This window comes from Rhinolophus hipposideros (genome assembly GCF_964194185.1).
Source record: "Rhinolophus hipposideros genome assembly, chromosome: 3".
Lineage (NCBI taxonomy): Eukaryota > Metazoa > Chordata > Mammalia > Chiroptera > Rhinolophidae > Rhinolophus > Rhinolophus hipposideros.
In genome coordinates, this window is record NC_138049.1 from 24,366,515 (window position 1) to 24,385,780 (window position 19,266).

At 38.5% G+C, this 19,266-nt stretch overlaps 1 protein-coding gene across 3 annotated transcripts in view; it reads right to left on the minus strand.

The window, feature by feature from the left end:
- The window catches only part of ARFGEF3 (ARFGEF family member 3), a 153,476-nt gene that overhangs the window by 113,141 nt on the left and 21,069 nt on the right, over positions 1 to 19,266 (minus strand). For 2 of the 3 annotated variants that reach the window (XM_081045116.1, XM_081045115.1), the window contains exon 3: positions 1,514 to 1,595. The exons of the other annotated variant lie outside the window; for it this stretch is intronic. In XM_081045116.1, the coding sequence (XP_080901242.1) occupies positions 1,514 to 1,595 (82 nt within the window). The remainder of the gene's footprint in view (positions 1 to 1,513; positions 1,596 to 19,266) is intronic. 3 annotated transcript variants of the gene reach the window in all.

Below are 19,266 nucleotides of genomic sequence, written 5' to 3' on the forward strand. Positions count from 1 at the left end.
CTGTCCCGGAGCAGAGGATTTCCGAGACCTCGGTGAAGGATTTTATATTAATCCCTGTTAAATTTGTCTTTGGCTAATTCGGAGTAGAGTTGCTGCCCTGAAAAACTTTCAGATTTTGATTCATCCAGGGTAATGACTCCGTCTTTTAGCTGAATGCCATCGCAGACCTGGAGAACAAGTACAGCAAATTTCTTTCTTATGACTCTCTGCCATTTTGCCTACATTCTCTAAAAAGAGATTTTTTTCAGTACAATGTAGTGCATACAGGGCGGCCCAAAGTCAAAGTGAATATACAAACCTCTTTTTAATGAAAGTGATAAAGACTGTGAAGCCCTAGAAAAGTGCCTAACGTTCATGGGAGGTAACAAAGGATGGTAAGAGGAAGGTAACTGCCCACCAGGTCATTGATGTTACCATGACTACGTACGCCCTTGAAATCATGGTACCATAACTTAAAGTACTGGAGGAGTAAAAGCCAAAAAGTAATTAAAGGTCTACAGAATACTAGAGAAAAGGGAACATCAGTGGCAGGTCAGAACAGCCTCCCATTTATTTTTATGGTTGACCCAATTACCTTGGAGAAAAGCAAAGAGCTTTTAATAACATTATTGGTGATTTTCAAACATTTGTAATGCTATTGCATATTAAAATATATATGATCTAATGCCAATCCACTGGAGGAAGAAAAATCGTAATTTTCTCACTTTTTTATATGTGTTAACTCTGAATAGATATTAGGGATCTTGCTGAGCTTATGAAGCTAACCATGAAATTGTACATACTGATGTGAAAAGAAATCCTACAAATACGACCGATCCAGGCCACACAGAATCAACCCACGCAGGCTGGACCTTCAGAGTGCTTATCTCTTAAAAACCAAGCCACTTAAGAAGTCAATGTATTTTTATAGCCATCTTCTTCGCACTGTGGAGATGAGATCTATTCTGTATGGTGTAAACACACAAATGAACAAATGCTCAGAGAAGGAAATGAATTCAAGGAATCTAACTTTTTTTATTAGACGAAATTTCTTTTTTCCTCCCAATTTTGCTCTGGATATATAACACATTAATTCCTTTGCCAACCTAACAGTAGACAAGGAAACAAAACAAGATCTTTCAGGGTTACCATTAATTTTCCTTACACAGATCCACAGCTGTTGAGTGTATACAAGATTTGAGTTAGTATTGAACTTGAGGTAACTTCTCTCCTGGGATCCCTTATTCTCCTAAAAGTTGGACATCACAAAACCTATTTCATTTCTGTGTGGGCTTCGCTGGGTCCCCAGGAATCAGTGTGTGACAACGAAGGCTCAACAAGGTAATGCTATGTACAGAGAAATGCTAGTAAATATAAGGAAATCCTGTTATCCTCTATGGTTATTACCTAATTCAATTAAATTTCTGCCTAGGTCTTTAAACAGCTAGTATTTAAGATGTGAACTATTTGTTCTTTCCATGCCAAGGGGCTTGTCAATTTCTGTCACCTTCATTGCACTCAGTGAGAGCCATACCTGTATCCCTGCCAAGGCATGTTGGGCCAGCTTCACATTCTTGGATTCTAAAGCCAACTGGAGAGGCAGCAGGCATTTCTCCCTGGCAAACACATAAATAAGGACAACATGTGAGCTCGGCAAAGTTGGCAGTCAAGTGATACAAGCCTTATGCCCACCCACCCACCCCCCAAATGCTGCCACACACATACACAAAACTATGACCAATCATGAAAATGCACATGCGCTTAAAAAAAAATACCACATAACAAGAGAGCTGTGCAGAAATAGTAGCATAGCATCAGCTTGCGTTCTTCGTATGGCCTTCAGAAAGAGCAAACACAAGGACTTTCAAACAATTGTTTTAGTGCTCTCCTTATTACATGGTAGTCCATAAACGTGCCTTGCTATTTCCCAAATTAATAGAACTTCTTGTACCCAGTATACCTGGGGTGAACAACTCTAGGGAGCACTATTTATACAGATTTCTATGCCTTGTTCATCCCTCTCCCTCACCTAGCGTGTGACTACATCACCACCAATACCTTGCCTCATCAATATAAACTGAAATTCGACCAACTTCTTAATGGCTCCCCAACTCAAGGTGTTCAATACTCATTTACAATCATCTCCAGTAAGAGGTATATCTGAATTTTGGGAAAAATAAACCCATTTCGAAGATAGAAGTACAAAGGAATCATCAATAGCTTTGACCAATGAGAATTACCTGGTGTCATAGAAGAAAGAAACAAACAAAAATACATGGAGAGCTACTTGTATATTTTAAAGCTTAAAAAAATAATGTACTAAAACATGTTAGGAATAAATCAAAAAGGCTACAAAGAGAAACATATCTGTTAGCAGCATTCATTCTAAATAATTAAACAATAGACCAAGAATTTTAATCAACCCAGTATTTCCCCATGGAGTTATACTGGCACAACAAATGAAATGTTACTTAATTCTACCAGGTTCTTCCACCCCCACTTAAACCAGAGCAGCCCTATTTTTATCTGTGTTATATTTTCACCATAAACTGAAAGAGTCATTGACTTTAGAGAGTGTGAAAGCCACAAGGTAAGACTACACGATTTCGTCTTTGGAGAAATAAGGGTCACTACTGTAGAACACAAGGAAACAGAAGTTAATTATAGCTCTGGCTCTTTCCTGTCCACCCTGCAGCTCTGCTGCTTTTCCATGGAATCCTCCATCAACAGCTCCATGACAGATGAAGTGAAAGTCACAAACACTCCCTAATGCCGCCACAAACACAGAACAAAAACAGACTATCGGAAAGAACATTTGCCTTCCTAATCCTTCTCAGCTATCACTTCACTAACCTGATTTTATAATACCCACTTTTATATGACAATTCACACTACAGCCATTTTTCATTAGATACATCCTTTGACAGATGGATCAATTACCTAACTGTATTACTTCCAGTTGGTTGGCTATAATTTTGCCTGTTATTGTTATCAGCGTGTAACAGTTACAAGGCAAACACAGCAACGCAGTCATTTAAAGCAGAAATAGCTGATTTTTTCAATTTTGTTTCTTTTGTTTAATTACAACCAGTTTATAAGCTTGGAAAAATTAATTGAAAGGGTGAAGTTGAGTGAGAAGTAGGAATAATGGGCAGATGGAGTATTAACAGAAGAACAATAGAACTTCATCTGTAAACCCTTGAAACCGTCCAATTTCCATCAGAATTAATTCACTGTGAAAGGACTTTCCCCTCGAATTTAGAGTCAGATCTGCCAGCAAGGGCATAGTACCAGTGAGCAAGTATGGAAGTCCAAAGCTCTCACAGTCTCAGAACCGGGAGCAGGGAAAATTTCTGTGGAGTGACTATATGCTAAAAATGTACAAATATTACCCATTGCTCACCAAAGGCACCAAATAAGACTGGATGCCACGTTCAGCAACAAGGCCACTCCTGGAAATGCTGAACCTGCTGACCCTTGGGAAGCAGCATTATGTCAGCATATAAACAAGTGTATATCCATATTACTCTGCCATCTGCAGTATTAGTATTCAAAATCCTCATTCCACTCTCTCTCCTATTTATACATTCACACGATTTATACTGCAGACTTGAGCCAGGTCATGGACATATACTAGGACTGACAGATTGCACCAGGATTCCAGGGGACATTGCTGCACTGCTCCCCGTGCCACTCATGGTCACCAGACAGGACCGGAAGATGTAACTGGTTCAGGTAGGTTTTGGCTGAGTTGAAAGGTATCAGTATTTACAGGAAAGAACAGGGGCTATGAAATCACATAGACCTAGCCATTTATAAACTGTGCAATCTCAGTCAAGACACTTAACTCTGTTGGGGCTTAGCTTCTCAATCCATAAAAAAGCACCTTAAGACCAATCCTGCAGAGTTATAATAAGGAGTACAGATCCTATATATCCAGAGTTGACAAACGTTTTCCATTGAGTGGCAGATAATAAATATTTTAGGCTTTACAGTCCACATGGTCTCTGTTCTAACTATCTAACTCTGCCATAGCACAAAAACAATCATAGATGATACACAGATGAACATCGAATGGCTATGTTCCAATAAAACTTTATTTACAAAAACAGGCACTAGACCAGATTTGGCTTACTGGCTGTAGATTGTCTGTGACACAGACAAAGGTCCAGCACAGATCATGGTTGTCAGCACAGGATAAGCAGATCTAATCTTGTCAACAGTATCCAGACAGGTTTTGCACACGACATAAAGCTAAGTGTCGTAGGAGAGTTTTCTTAGCCAAAGTAATTATAGCACCAAGATCTCTTTGAGAAAGTGTTTTAAGGAAGTAGACTGCGAGATTTCATCTGGGCACTAAACCATGGCCCTCCATCTATCCAACCAGCCATTCAACCAACATTGGAGGGTCTACTGCATGCAAGGTACCCGGATGAGTGCCCAGGAAGATCTGGAATAAGACAGAACAAATACTTTGTTTCATTTTAGTCATGAGATGAAAGAGGGGGACAAAAAGAAAATTAACATTTACTATTTCTCTATTTAGTTTACCTGTCACCACAATCTTAAAATAAGCATTCTTACCCTTGTTTTACATTTGAGAAAATGGGGGTTCAGAAAGGTTTCATATTCTTCCCAAGGCCACACAGCTAAAATCTGTTAAAAACCATTCAACCCCAATTCCGTCTGACTCCCAAGACCAAATTCCTTCTAACACTGTTTGGTTTCACAAGATCAGAATAAAGCTAGAAGAAATCTGTTTCATAACCTTTTTTGGGATCATGATCTCAAAAAATCTGGCAAAAGAGCCTCTGCCTAGAAAATAATTTCAGGTGATTCAAAGCTCCCGCCAAACTCCAAATGGATTCCAACTTAAGAACCCTTGCCCTCAGGGGAAAGACCCTGCCCATCATGGAAGAAACCTCAGTGTCTGCCTCAGAGAAGAAGGCCATGTTCCCTGGCTGGGATTAGGGTTCCACTAGGATGGAATGTAGTTTTGTGTGTGCGTGTGTGTGTGTGCGTGTGTGTATAGGAAGTGAGGGGGATAAGGTAAGGGGGATGATGAACTCTCTTCTCAGGATCCAGTCCTCTCAGACCCAGCAGTCCTAGGTTAGCGTCACAAGCCTCAGAGCTTGACTTTGATAGGAAGGGAACACCTGCAGAAAATGAAGGAAGCTCATGGGGAACTAATTGTACTGCTTGCTCTGTGATACCATGAAAACGCTGCTGCCTCATTTTTAAAAAATGATTTTAATAGAAGAGAATAACAGGGCCTGTTAACTGGGTCTCAGGAAGAAATTTATAATGAAGATGCAACAAGGCACACACTCAGTCCCTTTGCAGATACTGTATTAGAATAAATTATATTTCCATCTTTCTAGATGCTGCCTCATTGGGAAAAGGGCATACCAAAAAAACAATACTCGATCACATTAAGTGATAATTTTTTATGCACAGGCATGTGCAAATTCACTCTTGCCTAATTAAATAAAGGCAGTGGCCCCAGGTTTCATGTCCTGACATGCCATTATTTCTTAAAGCAGAATAATTAGCAGTGCTGCATATGCATGAGGAAGACACGATTCTGTGACACTGTGTCTGGTCATATCAGGGAAACTGAGCCTTTTTCCTTAACTGCATTGTCACAGTTCACAGACCAGCTTTACTGGGCTGAAGATCACAATAGAAAAAGGGAAATTGAATTAAAATAGGCAAATAGGAGAAAAATTAGGATTTACCAAAAATTGCTTTTCAAATGAACACCATGAACTTTAAATAAAAGCAAATATAGTCCTGAATGGTAGGCAGACTCCTCTTTGATGCACCGCGTAGGAAGGCACTAGAAAATACCTTAGATTTCTAAAGTCTGACTATACGCTCCAAGTCTAGGATTCTATGATCTAAGCCATCTATTCAATTACTGCCTGGATTTCGTCACCTATAACCAGGGCTCTGGTTGAAAACCAGTGGCTTCGATGTGCAAAATACCATGCACACGTGTTTATATTTACTATTTAATTATAACTTTGGAAAGCAGAGATTTAATTGTCAACAAACTAAGAGATTCGATTACCTAGCCAAGGTCCTATGTTTGTAAATGACAGAACTGTCATTTAAACTCATGTCGTCACAACACACGTTTTTAGGCCTCACCACAACGTCTAAACCAGCAGACAGCTCCCCACCGACTATGGACTCTGGCTTTAAAAACAATATCCAAATTCCACCAGGTTAAAAGAGAGAGGATAGGCATCAAGCAATACAAATTACCTTATTTTGAGTGGTCATTCATGAAGCAATGCATTGCATTTGACAGCTGGTGTGCAGTGTGATGATAACCTAAAGGCAGTTTGGAGGGGCGGGAAAAAATATGGCCTTGAAGTTGGCGGCCATCACTTCTCTTAACAGTGACAACCTTTCCTAATTTGAGTACAGAGGGTTTTTCACCCCCTTGTTGTGATACTCGGGATGTTATTTTGCATGTTGATGAATGCTGATGCTTTAAACAGTTTGTATCAACACTGATGGATTTCCATTGACTAAACTTTGTCCGAACCAATTCCATTGAGCCAGTTGGAACCAAATTGGTTCCTGAATTGATTTTCTTTGCAGGGCAGTTAAAATGTTTCCATTTTATTTCTATTTTAATGAAATTATTTTTTTCAGTATCAATCTTTTTCTTTTCTATTTCATAACAGAGATTAGATTCATCCTTCAGAAACTATTTTAGGCCCTAGAGATACAGCTGTAAACAACATAACATTCCTTTCTCCTGCAGGCCTTCAAAATTTCTTAGCAAGTTTACTGCAATTAAATTGAGTGAATGAAATTGCTATCTTTGTAGATTGGAAAGGCATGCATATTGGCAATTTTAATATGATTCAACCTATTAAAAATCATAAATAACATAATATGGTTAAGTTCGTATTTCCCTCAAGATATAAACTTTTATTATATATCATTTGATTATAAAAGGCATAGGTGTACATAAAAGAAATCCAAAAAGTACAAAGGGACATACAGCAATGAAAATCAATTAGGATACCATCTAAGAAAGAGCTGGGCTGAATGTTGATGATAGGTATTTCCAGACAGAGGTATGGCAGATCTTTTATTTTCTTGTTTTACACTTTACATTTGTATCCATATTTATATAATATCTCTAGGGAATACTAGGATAATCTGAAGAAAATATATTTTAAAGCTAGAAAGCCATTGAGTCCTCACAAACATAGCCATCAATCGTGTTTCCTACTTCTGCTAAGCTCAAAAAGGTGAGAGAATTTGCCTGCATACAGACAAAATACTAAACATGGAACGCCTTTCCTCCCATTGCTCTCTGGTACTTACATTGACAACCCATTTATTCATTATAGCTATTCTACCTGCTGATCTTGTCCATAAAGAAAACCTTTAATTACATTATGGACCTTACCATGCTAACAGATTTGTTTCTGTAACAAAAGGACAACTGCAGGCAATTAACTAAGCTTACCAATCATCTGAAAAATTTTAAATACTATCTAGACTTCATCTTTACTATTTGGTATGTCTAACTTTAACAGTGAGCTGCAAAAGAATAGAAAGCAACATAAATAAATATTTTGTTACATTATCATAGAAGAATGCGTTTTTTATTTTAAAGTTTTCACCGATATTCTTCCAGTATTTAAAAAATACAAGACACTATAAGTCAAGAAAACAATTTATAAGGGAGAGTAAATGTTTATTTATTTTGAAAATTTTTTCCCCAGTTTTATTGAGATATAATTGACATATAACATTGTATAAGTTTAAGGTGTTTAACAGAATGATATGTATATATTGCAAAACGATCACCACAATAAGCTTAGTTAAGATCCATCACCTCAAATAGTGACAATCTTTTTATTGTGATGAGAACTTTTAATATCAACTCTCTCAGCAACTTTCAGGCATACAATGGCTTTGTTAACTATAGTCACCATGCTGTACATTACATCCTCAGACCTTACTCATCTTTGAAAAAGATTAAACATGGATTACAGCTTGGTATTTTCACCTGAAATCTAGCATTATCAATACTCATACTTCTGCCATAAGATATAAATTCTATGAGCAGGGGCAAAATACCACAGCTTTTTTTATTTCTAGAGGAAAGAAAAGATACCTGAAGTCCATAATAATCATACGGGAGGTTGTTCTGGAATTCATTTTTTTTCTACAACTACTGAGCATCTGTTATGCTCAGGGCACTGCACTTGGCACTGAGCATAAAACAGAGGAAAACAGACATCGTTCCTGTCCAAGATAGGAGCAAGTGTGAATTCACCTTCCGATAATTAAAAAACTGATAAGGAAAATGTCTGAGAAGTGTTAACACCAAGGCCATCTAAAGCTTGGCTGAAAAGATTATCTTTATTGAAAGATAAACAAGTCTAGCAAAAAAGGACCAAAGCAAATAGCCTGCTCATTCCATTGACAACACTTTGTGTTGGACTTTTTCTTTGCGTCAAGTGTTCTGTCACTTTCCACTAAAGGACTCCTCGCTAATATAAGGGAGTATGGCTGTGGAGGTCACAGAAGGGTCATTTCTTAAAGCCTTCATTGTGCCATATACCAGGCTAATGGCTTCTGCACATGATCTCATTTAATCCTCACCCCAAACCAATGAGGAGGGATGACTATCATTGGCATTTACCAATGAGGGTAGTGAAGGGAAGAGAGGGAGAGAAAAATTTACTCCCTGATAAGAGGTGAAGCAGGAAGCTCCTTAGAAGCCTGTGACCTTCATGGTTACCATCTGTCACTCTCAAACCACGTTCCAAGAACTGGGTTAGGCATTTAAACTTGTGAAGGACTTTTCATAAAGAAACTTCTTTCTGACCATTGTCAATCCATCCTTTCATTTCCTCACATTATCTCCATGTTAATCATTTACATATTGACTTTTCCATTTTTCCAGTGTGACACACTGTAAGCCACTCCTCACCTCCATCAACAAACACACTTAATTCTTCAAAAAACCCCTTCCTGTGGCACCATAAAAACTTTTTGCTCTTTAAGACTTTTATTTTAAAAAAAGTCAATAATGTTGTCAAGAGATTAGAAACATTAATACTTTGACCTAGGATTTTCTATTCTACGAATCTTTCTAAAGAAACCATTATAGATGCAGCAAAGTTTTAGATGCAAATATTTTTTACTACAGTTTTATATATAATGCAAATAAGGTTAAATAAATCATGGTACAGCTATAGAATAGAATAGTATACAATAATTAAAAGTATTCTGAAAAGTTTTCAACAACACAGCAAAATGCTTTGAAAATCTTATGCCAAAAAAATAAAAAAAGAATGAGAATACAATGTAGAATATATACCATACTACGGTTCCACTCTTGAATAAAAAATTACATATACATACAAAGTAGGTAGAGGAGGGAGAGACTGGAAACAAATTCCTCAAAACAACTCCAGAATGTAATCTCTGCCATTTGGGAATATGGATGATTTTGGTTTTATTATTTGTTTTTACATTTATTTTTTTTTTTTTTAAGAATAAAATACATTACCTTTAGAAAAAGAGAAAAAGTAAAGTCAGCCCTGTCCTACACATGCATAAACACACTCTCCTTTCCTTCAAAGCTTTTGGCCTGGAACTCTGGATGGGCACCTTTCCGGTGGTCATTACCTTCCATCTATCCTGAATTTCCTCTGTGTTAATTTCATCTCTTCTAACAAGTCACCATCCTTCCCACTTTATCAAAAACTGGGCTATATTCCAGGAATAGTTTCTCTTTTCCTTTTCCCTAATACATTTCCTTACTATCTTTCAAATACTTACTGAATTCTTTCTTCTCCTGAAAGCATTTTTGACTGAAAATAAGCCTTCTTTTGACCCTAAAATATAATTACTTAGTCTTATACACATGATCTAAAATCAGCACGCTTAAATTTGCTTCTTTCTGTGATACGTTTTCCTACTGTCAAGCTTTTGGGCTTAGAGTGTGAATATGCCAACAACATGAAGTATGTCTGTGGGAATTGTTCTGCCCTGCCCTCTAACACAGAACCGCATGCATTTTGCTATTTAATGATTTTTTTTCTCATGATAAAAATGCTGCATCTAGCAATCTAGCGATAGGACTTTGCCCAGTCAGTATCTCTGCTATGGAGAGACAAATGAAAATAAACCACCACAACAAAAAAGATTTCTGACTCAAATGCTCAAATCTTAGGGAAGAAGAGAAAATTAGTTAGACAATACCATAATGCAATCTTTTTTATGTGCTAATAACTTTATGCAAATGTGTATCTACTTCTTAAAAAGTAGCAACACTACGGCATAAATACCTTTCAGAAAAGTTTATATAACCAAAGACAGGTAACTTAAGCAAAACTAGACACTTAGAGAAAAAAAATGTAATTTCTTTATGTTCTATTCAGAACTCACAGTCCTATTAAAGCTCAAAAATTATACACATATACATTTATCATAATGATTTCTGACCAGTTACATGCCATGACAGCTAACTGTTAGAACTAAACGTCAAGTAAAATTTTTCTGTGAAACAGAAATTTCCAGTGATGATGCCAAAATGTCTTGTAAAAGCAGTCCATTAGAAGATCAAGACGACAGTCAGAACTAAAATTTGTATTCCTGAATGGCTGGCTAATCATCCATTTGTGAGAAGTACATAAGATTTTTAGTTGAAGATCATGAAATAAATATTTGTTTAGCCTACTATATATCCAGGCTCTGTATTGAAATGGTAGGCACATAATGATGAATGAGACACACAGCTGCTGTTCATATGAACCCCACAGTCTGAGGGAGGTAACAGACAAGGGATAATAAGCACCTACAAATACAAGATAACACACACTTGTGTTAAGGTATACACAACCAACTATAAAAGTATAATGGGGGTGGGAGAGATCCTGTCTAGAAAAACACCAGTGCCTTCATAGACAAGGTGACATGCATTTGGCCTTAAAATGGAGAAGACAGTATAGGATCAGCCAGGTGAACAGGAACATTCCCAGCTGAGATTGTGGGTGCAAAGGTACCGAGTGGATTCATAGACAGCCAAAATAACCTTGTGGAACAGGTTGTTTTGGGGAGCACATAAGACAACCCTGTGGAACAGCCAAAATAACCTTGTGACCCGATAAGCTATGGTGGAAAGACAGGTGAAAAATATGTTTGACAAAGCAGATTTGAGCCAGGTTTTAATATGCATGCCAGAGAGACTGCCCTTCAGCCATTTGAAAATGAGAAGCTAATGGAAGATTTTTAATCAAGGGAATAATGTGATCTCAGACATTTTCTACAAAATGGAACTTTGGATAAAATGTAGAGAATGGATCAAAAGTAGAATATATGGAAACAACTTTTGGAGTCAAACTAATCTGGGTCAAATTCAGGCTCTATCAATTGCAACCTGTGCACTAAGTATTTAGCTCTTCAACTCTCACTTTTATTCACCTACAAATATGGAATATTACCTATCTTGAAAAGCATTATAATGATTAGATAAGAAGCCATGTTAGAAAAGTTTCTAATGGATTGCCCAGGGCCATCCTAACATTTGCAGCCCTCCTGAAGGCTCCTGGTCCAACCCTTTCTCTTTCCATCGCTGGCTGTTTCCTGCCCCATTAGGGATCTCATGGGCACAAGTATAGACACCCCAGCCTGCATGCCACTCTCAGACCACAACCCATGCAAACAGCTGCCCTGTGGCCAGGCCTTGGGCCTATAGATGCACATACCTGTGGTACCATCAGCCTTCTAAATGAAAAAGCTGGGGAAAAGGCCCACCTGCATTTTCTAGAAGGAGGCTCAGCATAATCTAAGTAGGGAATTCTGAGGTCTTAAGTAGCCAGAGCATGAGCTGAGGGTGCTGGGTGGGCTCAGGTGGGCATGTTCCCTCTGCCCTGGGGAAGATGAGAATGGGGCCTCTACAACGTGGGCCCAGGCCAGGGTCCCACCTCACCCAGGAACTTAGGGTGATAGGATAGTGCTTCACATGTTGTAGACACTCAACAAATACCTGTTGTCATGGTACTTTTTTTCTTACTGTTGCCACTGTCTTGTCGTTATGCTTTGTTGTTGTCATCATTCTTCACTAGTGGCAGGAAAGGCTGGAAGAAGGACTACACTCTGCTACAAGAGCCTAGTGCTGAAAGAACAATGCATTAGGCCTGTATTCAGAAATAGAAAAAAAGAATAACTAGATAGCACAGAAGTGGAATAAAGAGAACCTACTGGAAGAACAGTTTTGAGGAAGGAAGTGGGAAGGATAATAAGTTTATTTTTATATATGTTGACATCCAAGTACTAACAGGTAGAAAATTAGATGGACTGGTCTGGAGTTCAGGAAACATTTAGACATTATCCAATCTAAAAGTGACAGCTAAAGCTTTGGAAATAGATGAAACATCCAGGGAAAGGTACAAGAACAAAGCAGGACAGAGCTTAGAAAAATCCCTCGAGGCAGTGAGTGGCGAGAAGAAAGGACACTAGCAAAGGAAAAGTCAGAGGAAGCTGTGATGCTCAGGAAGATAGCAGGAGGAAGGCTGTTCTTGAAATACATAGCCATTCAGTACTGGAGTCTACCAGTCACTGAGTACCCACTCTGCGCCAGGCATTATAACCTGGCAACACACACAATCATTTAATTCAGTATGTACAACGCTATGTAATAGGTAATTATCTCCATGTCATCAATGAGCTAACAGGCTAAAAGACAGTAAGTAATTTGTCCCGTTTCACCTAAATATTATAAGGCCTCAGGTCCCATTAGAAGCTTAACCCTACTGTTAAAACTTAGGAAAAACTAGAAACACTTTGGTCACTTCTCCAGAGGAGGAAGTAAGGAAAGGAGAGAAGGGATCAGTCCTTCTATCAGAGGAGGCTGTAAGCTAGGAACTTTTTCATTATATTATTTCATTTAACCCTCACAAGAACTAGGGCAGTGGGCATTATATCCATTTTGCAGTATAACAGGCTCCCAGAGTCACGTACCCATGGACAGAGCTAGTGAATGGATGGGTTCAGATTCAAATGTAAGGACTGTATAATACAAAAGCTTACCCTCTTTCCATAGCAAAATGTTATTATACCTCTCCACCACAAGAAGCCAAAAGGGGACGGGAAAGGCATATATAACACGGAAATAAGCATAAGCATCCCTGGAAATTAACCAAAGTAATAAAAAGTTTTAATTTTTCAGTTGTCTTATGTGCTCCCCAAAACAACCCAGCACATGAAAGAGAGTACAAAAACCCCCACTTCTCTCAGGGAAAGTAAAATGAAGACCTGCTTCTGTCTGAATAGCAAACTCAGATATAAGATGTACAGGTCCACAGGTCCCAGAAAGTAAAAACCAAACAAACAAGCAAACAAACAAACAAAAACTGTATCCTTCACTCTTTTATTGGCTTTTTATCTACAACAGTAAAACGTCAAGCATTAAATTGTCAAAACGAACCCAAGGTATAGAAGCTAAGCATCAGGCTCATTCGAATCAATGGCAAGGCCAAGGCCAGTACCTTAAAGCTTAATCCTTAGTGCCATGGTAGACTGTACCATTCAAGGCTAACAATTGTTCCTCAAACACAGGCTGAGTGCCTTTGAGCCTCAAGTACTCTCTATTCACACGTCCCTCTATCTTTCCAAATGCCACCCTCCTTCATACTTCTGCAGGAGCATTCCTAGAGCCCTCCTGGCAAGATTAGTGCCTTTTCTACTCCCATAACACGGCAGACAGTGGCTGGTTACACAGATGGTGAGGAATGTTGTTAAATAGCTGTGGAGGGAAACCTATTAACCCTCTTTGGCTCACAATCAACTGGTAATGAACGTCCTTGTGAACTACCTTACTAGCATTATAATGGCTTACTAAATTTAAAAAGCGAGACCATACCTTCAAAAAGGGGGCGATCTCCCTGGGATTTTTATGCCAATTTCTGATCAATTGTTTGGATCGTAACTGTAATGAGGGAAATAGTAACATGGCTTTTTTCCCCCTATGGTACATCAATTTGATGGAATTTTAATGGCTCTTAAAACGTTTTTAAAGAACTCTCAATGACTTGAAAAACATTTTTTGCTATGATATCATACTAAGTGAAAATAACATGTATACTATGTGACCTAAAAATTGTCATTAGACACACGCAGAAGAAAATAAACCAAATATTAAGATTTATTATCTCCAGGTGATCTGACTTTTATAGCCAACTGCAAGAGTTAAGAGTTCAGACTTTATCAGTTATCACTGGGCACATCTTACCTTCTTTAGGCTTCTATCTCCTCTATAAAGGAGAGTTGTAATGAAATCTAATGCGTAGTTTAAGTAATATGGCATTGTGGGTCAATAATTATATTTTCTAGGCTTGTGAATTTTCTGTAGAAAGATCATACTTCCCAATGCAAAAACGTTATTTTTCACCAGTTTATCACGTGTGTATGCTCTTACTTTCTAAATAATTTAAAACAAGTGTATTTCATATCATAGGCAAAAATTATACCTTTTAGACCCCATCTTACACCACTCACAACAATTAACTTGAAATGGATTAAAGACTTAACCAGAAGACCTGAAACTATAACACTCCTAGAAGAAAACATAGGAAAAAACTCCTTGACACTGGCCTTGGCAATGATTCTTTGGACCTAACAACAAAGCACAGGCGACAAAAGCAAAAATAAACAAGTGAGACTATATCAAACTACAAAGGCTCTGCACAACAAAGGAAATAATCAACAAAATGAAAAGGCAACCTACCGAATGGGAGAAATTATTTGCAAATGATAGATCTGATGAGGGTTCAGATCCAAAATGTACAAGGAACTCATAAAACTTAATAGCAAAAATACAAATTACCCAATTAAAAAAGGGCTAAGAATCTAGATAGGTGTTTTTTCAAAGAATACATCTGAATGTCCAACAAACACATGAAAAGGTGTTCACCGTCACCAGTCATTAGGAAAATGCAAATCAGAACTACAATGAGCTATCACCTCACATCTGTTTAGATGGCTAGTATTAAAACACAAGAGATAAGTTTTGGCAAGGATATGGAGAAAAGGGAACCCTTGTGCACTGTTGGTGGTAATGTAAATTGGTGCAGCCATTAGGGGAAACACTATAGAGATTTCTCAAAAAAACTAAATATAGCAATACCATTGCGGGCATATACACAAAGGAAACAAAATCAGTATCTCAAAGAGATATCTGCATCCCCATGTTCACTGCACTATTCTACACAATAGCCAAGACATGGAAACAACCATGTCTTGTTAAGTGTCCATCAAAAGATGGATGGATAAAGAAAATGTGATGTCTCTCCTTCTAGATAGACAGACAGATAGATAGAGACACAATGGAATAGTATTCAGCCATAAACACAAAAAGAAATCCTGCCATTTGCAACTACATGGATGAACCTAGAGACCATTATGCTAAATGAAATAAACCAGTGGCAGAAAGACAAATACTGCATGACTTTACTTACATGTGGAATCCAAAAAAAGTCAAACTCATAGAAAGAGAGTGTAGAACAGTGGTTGCCAGAGGCTGGAGGGTAGGGGAATAGGGAGATATTGGTCTAAGGGTCCAAACTTTCAGTTATAAGATCAGTAAGTTCTGGGATGTCATGTACAGCATGGTGACTATAGTTAACAATACGATATTGGATACTTGCAATTTGCTAAGAGAGTGGTATTAAGTGGTCTCACAACACACACACACATACACACAAAATTGTAACTGTGAGGTGATGGATGTGCTAACTTGACTGTGGTCATCATTTCACAATGTGTATATATATATATATATATATATATATATATATATATATATATCAAATCATCACATTGTAAATCTTAAATATGTACAATTTTATTTGGCAAGTATACCTCAGTAAAGCTGGGGGGAAATAACACCTTTTTATAATTTGAAGTTAGAGTCTCTGTAGTTCTTTCAGGCATCGAAAATCACTTTCTGCCATCCATGTACAGCAATCACTCCCCTTAAGCAATTCATTCTGGCAACAAGCATCAGAGGGAGAACAATGATGTAAAATTTTATTTTCCCATAAACAGCAAGTTTTCCCAGCAGTAATATGGTATATTTGTGGTGCTTCAATGACTGAATATCCCAATAGATTCTGCACTCCAAGCACTTTTTAAAAATAGGCCTTGTGTAAAAACCAAAAAGGTTGGTTTGTTTCCTTATTCGTTGTCTGCTTTAAACATAGTATAGACTCTATATTTCTCTCTGCCAGCCTGAAGAGTCAGCTAAATAAGATCTACATTAATCCGCTACTCAGTAGCCTCAGGTCTGGCACTCTCTGATGTGAAGACAAGACTGTTTCTCAGGATAAATTGAATTTTAAAGGTTGTGTTTGCGATGGGGCATTACAGTTACCCTTCAGCATGTTTTAAACTACCTTCGAACCCAGTCCCCTGAAGGCAGCTGCATTCGTAACAATATATTAACAACAGGCTGCTTTATTCCACTCAAGGTAATATCAACTCTAGCACACAACTGTATGACCTTCCTCTGTGAAACAGACTGGGAGAAAAACAAATATGCCCAGTTGGTTTTTTTTTATGCACTGAAGAGAAAAGAAAAAAAAAAAAAAAAAAAAAAAACAGTAGCAGACTCTTCTCTTAGTAGAATAATTAAAGACCGAAAAACTCAGGCAGTAAAAAGCTGCCTGACAACAATCCAGTCCAGGGCATGAAAATGGGACAGCAAAGGACTCAGAGCATTGTAAACCAGGAGGCCAATCTAGACCCTCCTTCTCATGGGTGTTAACATAAGTCGGCCTGACCTTATTATTCTCCGCATTCATATTCAATCGAGACCACAAAGAGCAAATGCAATGCAGCCATTTTGCAACAGGCTTGTCTGTAAATGTCCTAAACCCAGAGACTTGGTGAGTTTGCAATAGAACATATATGGGTGCCCACAAGATCAGTGAAATCAAGCGAAGATCCTCAAGTTTGATAAATATATTCACATGAGAGAAAGGGAAATTTGTCAATAAATTTATCAAGTATTCAAGTATTTAAAACACTACCATTGTTAGTCTGCTACAATTATTATTTTTATTGGTAAAACCCCACTCCATAAACTCTTCTAGCTAAAGAGAGGTATCTCCCCCCCGAAACCTCAACATACACACTCTTTTTCTATCCTAATGTCCATAGGAGAGATCCCTAAACTGCAGAACACAGAATTGACTCCATCACCTAAATACTCTTTCGGCTGCGCAGAGGCCTTGTTACCAGGGTGACGACACACTATTCACATCATGGTATTTTCCCCAATGTGTCAGGAGGAAACGAGGCACTCTCCGTTCCAGCCTGGGGAGGCGTGAACATGCTGAGCAGGATCAAAATGACCAGGAACCCACTGCTGAAGACAGGGTCAAATCAACATTCATGGTCAAGTTTATGGGCACTTATTCATCGCCACTCATAGCCACACTAGGTGGTTGTCATCTCTCCCTGGGGACACAGAGGGGCCCGATATCCCTATGCAGGCTGGACTCCACTCAGTCATCCCTGGGAAGCCAGAGCCATCCTTGCTGGGGTGCCAGTGCAGCTGGGCCTGCCCAACTGAAAGCCCAGGGTGTCGGAGCAGGGAGCCCCTCGCTCTGGTTTTAAGTGTGATGGCCATAATGGAATTCTACAGTGTCATGAAGGCAAAGGGGTCTGTTAGAAGAACTCTGGTCCAACTTGGAGATCTGTGGTTTTGTTTTGGCCAACACATAGAGAATATAACCCTGGGCATGTTACTTAGCTCTCTCTGGAGAATATTTTTTATTCACAAGACACTAGGAAGGTTCAGCCTTTCCTAATCTTTCTCAAAAGGATGGGAAGAATAAACTGAGTAGAGATATGAAAAGCTTTGAAAGCAAACACTTCATAGAAATATAAGGGAGGTGTAGTGAGGAAAGCAGCAGAGTCTAAGGAAATGAGCCTTCTTCTCTTGTCCTGGCTCAGACACATGTTCTTCAGAAGTCTCAGCTGTCTTACCTGCAAGACGGGGATATCTCTATCACCTCTCCAAATGCTAATAGCCTCTACTTCTTTGAAATGTGTGGCTAGCAGTCTTAGCAGCCTTCTTAGTAACTGGATTCCAACTTGGTTTTAAAAGCTGGCAATGTGGTCTCCCCCAAGTGGAAGACCCAGATTGGTCTAAGACTTTCCTCATAATCCTGTCTCCTTTTCCTGTCTCCCTTGTAGCTGTGGAAAAACTTTTGCTTTCCTAATAAAAAGGACCAGATCTGTTTAAGTGGCACTGCCCTTTTGCCTTTTGTCTGTTTGCCTTCTCTCTTGGATAGAAATGTGATGACTGGAGCCAAAACAGCCATTTTGTTGTATGAAGAGTCAAATATAATGGAAGGACAACAGAATCCTGGACATAACCACTGCTGACAGCCTCCCTCCAGGCTGCCTATTAATGAGAAAATTAAGCCCCGTCTTCTTTAAACCACTGTTAGTTAGGCTTCCATTACTTATAGCTGAATGAATTCATAACTTATCTACTCTGTTAAAGCCTATTTCTAGAGAAGAGCCAAATTCAAGTAAAGACATATGTGCCTTATTTCCCGAAGGTGAAAGGTGAAATGAAGAAACAGGGACAACAACAGTTTTTATTTGAATACATCTAAATGATAGGTATTCAGCAAATACGCATTAAAGGCATAGAATATACTCATTAAAAACAATTTTCACGTCAGACCTGTATTTAAACCTCTGTCTATCATAGATGAGCTGTGTGACTTCAAGCAAATGATGTTATCACTCCAGCCTCAGTTTTCTTATCATTAAAATATAGATTATATTAGTACCCATGGTAAAATTTAATAAAATAAAGCATAAAGTCAGTAGTAAAATTCCTGGCATAGACCAATGCTCCATAACTGGCACCTTTCAATACTGTGAGGCAGGCACATTATAGCAAGGGCCCTGGGCATAAGGATGATGGAGTTTAGAGTCTGGGTGAGGGAGCACACAAGTCAATCAGTTATTTGTGGCAGTGAAACAGACCACACTGTGCACCTGTGTGCCCAGGGTACGTGAGAGAATGCCAAAGCCCCACCCCAAGAGCCTACACCTTATAGATGCCACAGATGGCTCAGCTCTCTTTTACTATTTCACAAACGTTACCAAACACTCAGTGTAGAATTTCCGTATCCTTATTCTGCACAAGAAACTACAAGGACAACAATATGGCCAAATGGCAGCCAAACAAGAAGAAAAGGGTCCCACCAATAAATCTTC